This window comes from Nuphar pumila, chromosome 11 (assembly GCF_984573655.1).
Source record: "Nuphar pumila chromosome 11, dmNupPumi1.hap1.1, whole genome shotgun sequence".
NCBI lineage: Eukaryota > Viridiplantae > Streptophyta > Magnoliopsida > Nymphaeales > Nymphaeaceae > Nuphar > Nuphar pumila.
Window position 1 is genome coordinate 14,414,385 of NC_143259.1, and position 9,913 is coordinate 14,424,297.

Sequence of the window (9,913 nt, forward strand, 5' to 3'; positions counted from 1 at the left end):
AATTTTATCACGCATCCCTCACAGATGGCATTATGTCATTTAGCCGACCACATGATCTCGTCTGTCGTTTGTGGAGAGAGAGAGAGAGAGAGAGAGAGAGAGAGAGAGAGAGAGAGATGTGTGGATTGAAAGGACGATGCGTGGTATCAGTTGTTAACCGTCCTCACCATGGTATGGAGCCACCTGGACCATCTACCATCGCTTCCCTCACCTACCCCCCACATTTATTTTCTCTCTTAAATTATAGCCTACTTTCCACCTCCAATAGTTTACACACCTTTTGCACCTCTCTCTTCATTTGACTTCAGTCACCAGTGAGAGAACCACACAACCAACCATGATCAAACTTGCATCACCTGAAACACAACAGCAGATTCCCCACCCAACTGAACCCACTGCAGTACGTCCACAAGAGACCATCTTCAGATCCAAGCTCCCTGACATCCCCATCTCCAACCATCTTCCCCTCCACACCTACTGCTTTGAGAATGCATCAAACTACCCTGATAGGCCCTGCCTCATCAATTCCTCCACCGGCAAAATGCACTCTTTTTCCGACGTCGATCTCACCTGCCAGAAGACGGCTGCTGGGCTTGCGAAGCTTGGCATCAAGAAGGGAGACACCATCATGCTCCTCCTCCATAACTGCCCCGAATTCGTCTTCACATTCTTCGGCGCCTCCATGATCGGTGCCATTGTCACGACCGCGAACCCGTTCTACGTGCCTGCGGAGATACACAAGCAATTCACGGTCTCCGGCGCCCGACTCATCGTCACTCAATCCGCATACGTCGAAAAATTAAAGGACCTGATCACATCAAGCGATTCCGTGGCCGAAATTCCGGTGATCACTATCGACGAACCACCAGAAGGGTGCCTGCACTTCTCGGTGCTATCGCAAGCAGATGAGAGGGACCTCCCATGTTCCGTTATCGAGCCCGATGACCCGGTGGCGCTGCCTTTCTCGTCAGGCACCACCGGGCTGCCGAAAGGGGTAGTCCTGACCCACAAGAGCCTGATCACCAGCACGGCTCAGGTGGTTGATGGGGAGAACCCCAACCTCTACTTGAATTGTGATGACACAGTGCTCTGTGTGCTTCCCCTGTTTCACATATTCTCTCTGCAGTCTGTTCTGCTCTGTTCAGTGAGAGCTGGTGCAGCAGTGCTACTGGTGCCCAAGTTTGAGATTGGTGCAATCCTGGAGCTCATTGCTAGGTACAAGGTGACCATGGCAGCGGTCGTGCCACCGCTGGTCCTCGCGCTCGCGAAGAACCCGATGGTCGAGAAGTTCGACCTCACCTCCATCCGAATCGTGCTCTCTGGTGCGGCCCCTGTAGGGAAGGAGCTTGAGGAGGCTCTAAGCAACAGGGTTCCTCAGGCCATCCTTGGGCAGGTGACAGTTATTACTTTGCTTCCTTTCTGGTAAAAACATGTCAATTTTTTGTGGGTGTTGGTTAGGTAACGTGGAACCTTCAACATTGATCGATCCATCACGTTAGCTTACACACCCTTACTAACACCTAACCATGAAAGTGGTAAAAGTTTCCCAACTCGGTACTCTCCGGTAAAGTAACATTGAGCTGACTGAATCAAGTGAATACTAATTCATCTTGGTGATTTGGACCCGATTGGTTGCTACACCTAACCTTTACTGTCACCATCCTCACCGCACACACTCGGATGACTCTGATGGGTACGGACATTATTTTAATATTATTTCAATAAATATGCATTTTTACTTATTAAAATATCAAAAATAGTTTTTATTTATTAAAATTTTGTACCACCAAATTCTATCTTTTTATTTTTTGGCATAGCCTATTCATTTCTAACATTTTATGTCGATTAATAATTAATGCAGTACGGCAATTGTCCAGCTTCTATCTTATTTTATATAGGCAATCATTTTCTTGAAAATAAATGCCAGAATTTGTTTTTAAAAATTACTAGAAAATGATTGCACTAAGATGCAACTATAAGTAAAAAATATTCACATCCGATTTTTTCACGTAATCAACTCTTATAAGGCAGACCCAAAACCATCCTTTCCTTGTTTCATTTTTCAATCTTCCTGATGTTTTGAAATGTATGAATGATTTGGAAATTAAAATAAATGTTTTTGGTATCATCTATGAGGTAGGAGATGAATATCGAAGAAAACTCTTTTTCAAATAGAGAACAAGATTTATACTAGGGCACGTTCAGTTGGATAATTCTGATTCACTTTCTTATTTGAATGAGAAAGTAGTGAATCTCATTTGTATAAGCAGCTGAACATAAAAAGTTTAAGCGGTGAGAAAATGAATCTCATTTGCCTTTGCAAATGAGAGTCATTAATTTCTAATTTGCTTGAGATTCAAAAATCACGAGACCTCATGTGATTCTGAATCTCAATCAAATTGGAAAGTGATTCTGAATCATGTTTTTAGAAAGAAGCAGCCCAACGTATGCTGTTTGATTTGCAGAACCAACTTGTTCAGGATAACTGGTTCAAACCACTAGAAAATGCATGAATAGGTGAGATTCTACTCATTTGTATGCACATCCTCACCATACAGATATTGTATTGACCACTGTTGCTAATTATCTTGTTTATCTGCCTGATTGTGTTAAAAATATTTTTTTTTCATATTTTTCCTCAATAAACTGTGTCACCATTCCTGTGGAGTAAACGCCAGGGCCGAGACCCTCACCCCCAGGGCCTATGCTGGGCTTCTTCTTACACAAGGGGTAGCCCCCATGGGGTCGAACTGCTACTGCCCATGCCCAACAGCCAAGGTCCACTCCAACTACGCTAACCCTTTTGGAAGGAGTAAAAGGAAAAAGAAAAAAAACGTGTTCTCTGATTGTGCTCGAATACTTCAGGGTAGTTATTTAGGCACGAATCTATAAAATGGTCGATTTATTCAGCCGGTCAGGTCTCAGTTTTCATGTTAGTCCAGATCTATGTCCAATCCATAAAAAGATGCCAGATTTAGTATCATGAGGATCCATTCAGATCCTCATGTCAGATCTGTTTGCAGCCTGCCCAAAGATAACCTAATCTGAGCCCAACCCATCTGGATCAGCCATGTGCCAGACATCTTTTCTTTAGAAAAGGATTAGAAATAATTTACAAAACGCATGCTCTTATTGGCTATTCACAAAAAGCAGCAAAAAAAATTGGATTATTAATTTCAGCCATCTAGTTGTTGTGAATGCATTTCAAATACCCGCTTGAGGTATAAAATGACATTTCTAGACTTTCATTAACGCCACTCATCTTTTATGGTTTTTGGTAGAACAAATAAAAAAACTTTTTAACTAAATAAAAGTCAGCTGACTGGTTTTAGGAGATGAAGGGTGTCTCTGAAACATAAAACGTAAAATCAGGTAGCTAAATGTAATAATCAGAATGTTTAACAGCTTTTCGTAAACTACTCAAGGATAAGGTAAGGGAACCCAAGCACATGGGTTAGAGTTAGGAGTGTCAACGGGTGGGGTTTACCCAGACCAAATCTTATAGGGTCCGGGTATGGTGACAAATAAGAAAACCCAATTAAGATCCGGGTACGGACCTGAAGGTCCGATTAATACATGGATCTGGGTATGGTTTATGAAATTTTAGATTAGACTCTGAGCCCGACCCGAGTTCTGATTAAGACCCGCAATTTTTCAATGTAAAAATGATCAAAATATTATTTTACCGGGTATGATCTGGGTCTGGTTCATGTAGTTCTTATCGGGTTCTGGTCCGGTTTCTCTTATAGTAGATCCGATAAGACCCGGGACTGAACTTGATACCATACCTGATAATCTGGTCCAAATCTGATACCACCTGAGTCCGAACCAAACCCGACCCATTGACACCCATAGTTAATTAGAGGATGTGGGTGAGGGGAGCAATCATGTCTTTTATCCTGACGGCATGGATCATGTCATCCATGTATCAATTCACGAGGTGATGTTGCACCAAATTTGTTCGAGCCACAATGGGCCTGAGCTCAGCCCAGCTTCCACCGTCTCAGGATAGGCCGAGTTCTTGTATATCCAGCCGATGAATATTTTGTTGTGGGTTTAATATTTTTTTTGAAAGACTAGCTGAGGTTAGGCAGACTCCCACCAGTTATTCAACGTACCACTGGGTTTTGAACCTGCAACATCCCACCACAAGGACACGTGCACTGATAACTCCTACCAACCACGCTAAGCCTCCCATTGGTTGTGCTTAATTGCAGGGCTATGGCATGACTGAAGCAGGACCAGTAGTGAGCATGTCCCTGAGCTTTGCCAAGCACCCATTTCCGACTAAGTGTGGCTCATGTGGCACCGTGATGAGGAATGCAGAGCTAAAGATCATCGATGTCGAGACCAGAATCTCTCTCCCTCGTAACAAAGCAGGAGAGATATGCATCCGTGGTTCTCAAATCATGAAAGGTGAGAGATGAACATGATGATTGATGTGTACATTATTATGATTTTGTTTGCACGCATGCAAAAAATGAGATTTTTATTAATTAGCTTTTAATTCTCAACTGTCACATGGATATAGGGATCTTTTAATATGACTAGCTAGTATATAAAGGAACATGAAACAAAGCTCAAAATAGAGTATCCTTGTGACATAGATTTTGAGCATCACCATGTGAATTCTTTGGTCTCATGAAGAGATACCATCGTGATGCACCTTTGTCAAAGTGAAATTTATGCTGTTTTTTTTTTTTTTTATAAAAGAAATGGTGTTGGCTGTTGCAACTTGGTGATGTTGAGTCATTGACATATGGCATGTAATTTACAGGGTATCTGAATGATGATGTGGCCACATCATTGACCATTGACAGTGATGGATGGCTCTACACAGGTGATATTGGGTATGTGGACGATGATGATGAGATATTCATTGTTGACAGGGTGAAAGAGCTCATCAAATACAAAGGCTTTCAAGTGAGTCCAATTTTCATTCTTTCCTTTGAAAGGTTTCTTTTTCTTCTTTTCTACTTATTTCCAATCCACAAAATAAGCTTCATGGGTGTGTGAGAGACTAGCAAAAGAGAGAGAGAGAGAGAGAGCATCATATTTACAGTAGTGATGGGGGATGTTGCAGGTGGCTCCAGCAGAGATTGAAGCTTTACTCATCAGCAATCCATCCATTGCAGATGCTGCCGTTGTCCCGTAAGCAATCTATACCTTGAAACAAAGCCACTATATATATGGGAAGCTACTCGACTTTACCGATTACTTGGGATCAGTGTTATAAAAAACAAGCTTTGAGGTGCAAAAGGCACGGCCCTATGTGCCTCAAGGCGCAAGGCACAATTTTTTTTTTTTTTACAACAAGATTTCAGAGACATAATCAACAAAGTTTTTGTAGGTTAATCTCATATATTTTCCCGTTATTTCAGTTATGTAATAAGTTTACTAGTATATTACTATATTTTAACTTTTGTTGGTTAATCCCGTATATTTTTCAGTTATTTCAGTCATGTAATTAGTTTCTTAATATATTTTAACTTTTGTTGGTTAATCTCATATATTTTTCAGTTATGTAATCAGTTTTTTAGTTAATTTTATATGTTAATCTCATATTTTTTAGAATAATCTCATATATTTTAACTTTTGTAGGTTAATCTCATATATTTTTCAGTTATTTCAGTTATGTAATCAGTTTTTTAGTATATTTTAACTTTTGTTGGTTAATCTCATATATTTTCTAGTTATATAATCAGTTTTTAGTTACTTTTATATGTTAATCTCACATTTTTTAGAATAATCTCATATATTTTAACTTTTGTAGGTTAATCTTATATATTTTCCAGTTATTTCAGTTATGTAATCAGTTTCTTAGTATATTTTAACTTTTTTTTTTGTTAATCTCATATATTTTCCAGTTATGTAATCAGTTTTTTAGTTACTTTTATATGTTAATCTCATATTTTTTAGAATAATCTCATATATTTTAACTTTTGTTGGTTAATCTCATATATTTTCCAGTTATGTAATCGGTTTCTTAGTATATTTTATCTTTTGTTGGTTAATCTCATATATTTTCCAGTTATGTAATCATTTTTTTAGTTACTTTGTTAATCTCATATTTTTTAGAATAATCTCATATATTTTCTAGTTATTTCAGTTATGTAATCAGTTTCTTAGTAAATTTTAACTTTTTTTAGTTAATCTCATATATTTTTCAGTTATATAATCAGTTTTTAGTTACTTTTATATGTTAATCTCATATTTTTTAGTACTTATTTGAGATTTTCTATTTATTATTGGTAGTTATTTCATCAATAAAGCATTTTTTACTTATTTGTATTTTTAGATATTTTTTTAAAATTTTCAAAAAAAATTGAGGCTTACGCTTTATGCCTCGCCTCTGTTTTTGGTGGAGCGTCTCGCTACGCCTCAACGCTTTTCACAACACTGCTTGGGATCATCAATTTTGGGTGTTTTTTCAAAATTCTGACCTTACATATGTGTTCAGCATGATTGGATCATTTGATTCTGATGCATGAATAGGTTTTTATAAGGTTCAAAAATCAAAGGTCTACAATTTTCATAAATTTTTGAGGCTTTAAATACAGTTTTTTTATCCAAAATATATGATTCAAGTGTCAATTTCTAGTAAATCAATCATGTTGAACAGTAAGGTCAGAATTTCAAAAAAACACTGAAAATTTTCTTAGTGAGTAGCAGCATGGTTATTCTGGCGTCAACACACCCATGAATACAAACCCCCATTAGGGATGCCCCCCATGGGTTTCGAACCGTGGTTATCTCATGTCAGCTGACAAATCCCCGTTGCCCCTTGCCAGGAACATGGAGCACTTAGTCTCCATGCCAGCTTGCCTATCAGAAAAATAAATTGTCATGTTTGGCTAATATTGCCTACTATTTGTTGGATTTTGAAACCTGATCAAGGAGGTTTGTGTCTCTAGGGAGTATAAAAGAAACTAATCAGAGTTTCAATTCTTTGTATTTACAGCCAAAAAGATGAAGTGGCCGGAGAGGTTCCTGTGGCATTTGTTGTTCGGTCCAATGGTTTTGATCTCACAGAGGAAGCAGTCAAGGATTTCATTGCCAATCAGGTATAAGCATATTAAATGAACTTGGATGCACAATTAAATAATCAATCAATCGTTTCACACACACAAACACACACACACACACACACACACACACCTAATGGAGTTGAATGTGATCAAATGTGAGAGGTGAACTATTAGAGACATGCAATGGGGCTCAAACCAAGATGAAATTAGGTGATATTGAAAATCAATATCCACCACCCATCCTGGTGATGCCAATTAGTTCACCATTCAAAAGAATTTTAGGTGCAAAACACTTGAAAAACACCATCAATGGTGATATTCAATATTACCTTATCCAAAACCGCTCAAACCCGAGATGGGTCTAATTATCTTCTGCCTTGTCGCTAAATTTGGTCCTCGTGGCCAATCACATGGCAGCATTGGAGATCAAGTGCAATGTGATTGGACACAGAGTGCTGCTGATCACCCGCCATCTTTGTGGGTGATCAGGTGCAGCAGCAGCACATAAAAAGTGTGCACTCACATTGCACCTGGTCCTCCCTCTAGCAATGCATGGACACCATGGCAATTGAATGTGGACCTCACTCGAAGGGCCGCTACATGGTTGATCCAAGTAACTGAATTATGGGATAAGAGATCAATATTGGATCCCATGCATCTCGCCAACCCCACCAGGTCCCAATATTTATCCACAAAAAAAAAAAAAGTGTTATTCTATTGAAAAAAATCATTTTTCTTCTCCTATGAACAGGTTGTGTTCTACAAGAGGTTGAACAAGGTTTACTTCACGCATGCAATCCCAAAGTCTCCTTCTGGCAAGATTTTGAGGAAAGAATTGAGGGCAAAGCTGTCCACGCACCAGTAAAACAAATTGTACGGATAATATTTTTATTATGTTCTTCTCTTTATATATTTTTTATTTATCCATTGTCCAATTGACTTGCGTTGTGGACAAATTTAGTTGTTTTTGGAGTTGTGCTTATATGCAATATATGATCTTAATCGGAACAGTGAAAGGGAAAAGAAGAACATTTTGTTGTACAATTATTTATTTATTTTTTTTATTCAGATGGCTGAATTTTAGCTGTATTTTAGTGGTTCAAGTATCATGAAAGTGTGGAATTTTTGTCGTCCCTATTGCTTATAGGAGCATCCATAATGAAGGAACTCGTCTGAATTTTATGTCACCGGATCTCGGAACACCCAAAACCAAGAAGTTTGGATTTTTCCATGATATCGGAACTCAACCGTCTTGAATGTAAACCAAGTCTATTATTAAGGCCAGAAAAGCCACATATCGACAACTAGATGGATGGAAATGCACTTCTCATTTACTCTTTTGTACTTTTTTTTTTAAAATTTAGTTAAAATGTTTTATATGATAGTTAAAGAAGAATTCTTGCATGCATGTTGTCCCAAAGCTACTTCTAGAAAAAATTTGAGAAAAGATCTCGGGACAAAGTTGTCAGTATACCCATCCAAAACCACATTGTACAAAAAGTTTCCTGTTTCCATTTAATTAAATTTAGAAAGGATTATTTACTGCTTAATGGTGTTCTACCATGCATAATCTTGAGTAAGATGTTAAAGAAAAGGAAGAATAATTTTATCTTTTGCACTTCACTTTTTTCAAAAGTTCATAGACTACATTAGCAAATGAGGGGGGTAAAAAAAGGAACAAAAAAATCACTGTGGTGTGTATTTTTGTTTTTGTGTTCATAGTTTCTGCAATAAATATACTAATCACCATCTAGACTCAGGCTGTGTGGATGCCAGTAAAATCCAGAATTCATGAATCTCCCACTTCCACTAGGAATAACCAATGCAAGATGTTTTGGATTTTCAATAACACTAGACCATGTCCTTGGATGTGAAAAAAAAAATTGTAGAATTTTGGATTCTTGGAAATTGGCATCCGTGCTTATAGGAACATAGGATTCAAGAAATTCAGGAAATAATGGATTCCATGCACCCTCCACAATCAGATCAGATTGCCTTTAATGTAGCCATGCATAAATCTGCATCTAACCAATTCCCATGAATTCTGATTGTATGATGAATAATTAGTGTCAACATATAGCTCGCAGCTGTAGCAATAAAGCACAGGCTTTTGGAGCTCAATTAAGCACGTAAAACAACAAAGTGTGATAAGTACCAAGTAGAGTTAGAAGCATGATTCGGACATGGCTTAACATGGTATTTCTGTGACATCCTATCTGGTCACCTCTGTAGTTCAGTCAAGCACAACACAAACTTCAAAATCTTACAGGAATCAAGAAGAGTTAAGGTGATGTTCAGTCACAAAAACATCAAGTATGGTTTTTTTTCTTTCTAATACCCATCCTCTAAGGGAATCGAACCCATGTCTTCGACATGAAAAGACGATGTCCTAACCACTGGATGAAAGGGACCAAAAACCCATGCTTTATACAACAAACGTCCGCTCCGAGAATAGAAGTGGTTTCTATATAAAGTGACCTATATAGGTAGAAGGAAAATTTTTCCCAACCTAGATAAGATTGTTGTTCAGGATCAATGTCAAGCCAGGTTGGATTCTTAGCATGGACAAACTTTCAGAAACATGGAGAGAATTCAAATAGTCACAGAGAACATCATCACTCACCAGCACAACTCTTGCATGTTCATCAATTAACACAAATCGCAGCAGTAGTTAGCATCTTTTTGGAGACAAATGCGATGAGGCACAAAGTTGCCAAATCCATCTCTTTCCCGAAAAGAAAATCCTTCCACATCAGAAAGTGTCAGAAAACACAATTTCTGATTTAGATAAACCTTCCAATTTGAGCTGCCAATTCATCAGCACCGGAACTAGGAAATTCTCAATTTTTAAGCCAACTACAGCAGCAGCAGCAGCAGCACAAATT

General features: G+C 38.3%; 1 protein-coding gene across 1 annotated transcript; it reads left to right on the plus strand.

Annotated features, from left to right (window-relative positions):
- Positions 1-158: 158 nt before the first annotated feature.
- On the plus strand, positions 159-8,161 carry LOC149822066 (4-coumarate--CoA ligase 2-like). Its single transcript, XM_089980719.1, has 6 exons — positions 159-1,393; positions 4,218-4,416; positions 4,778-4,923; positions 5,084-5,151; positions 6,962-7,064; positions 7,780-8,161. The coding sequence occupies exons 1-6, from the start codon at positions 338-340 to the stop codon at positions 7,891-7,893; spliced, it is 1,686 nt and encodes a 561-aa protein (XP_089836845.1). The 5' UTR covers positions 159-337; the 3' UTR covers positions 7,894-8,161.
- The last annotated feature ends 1,752 nt before the right edge of the window (positions 8,162-9,913 follow it).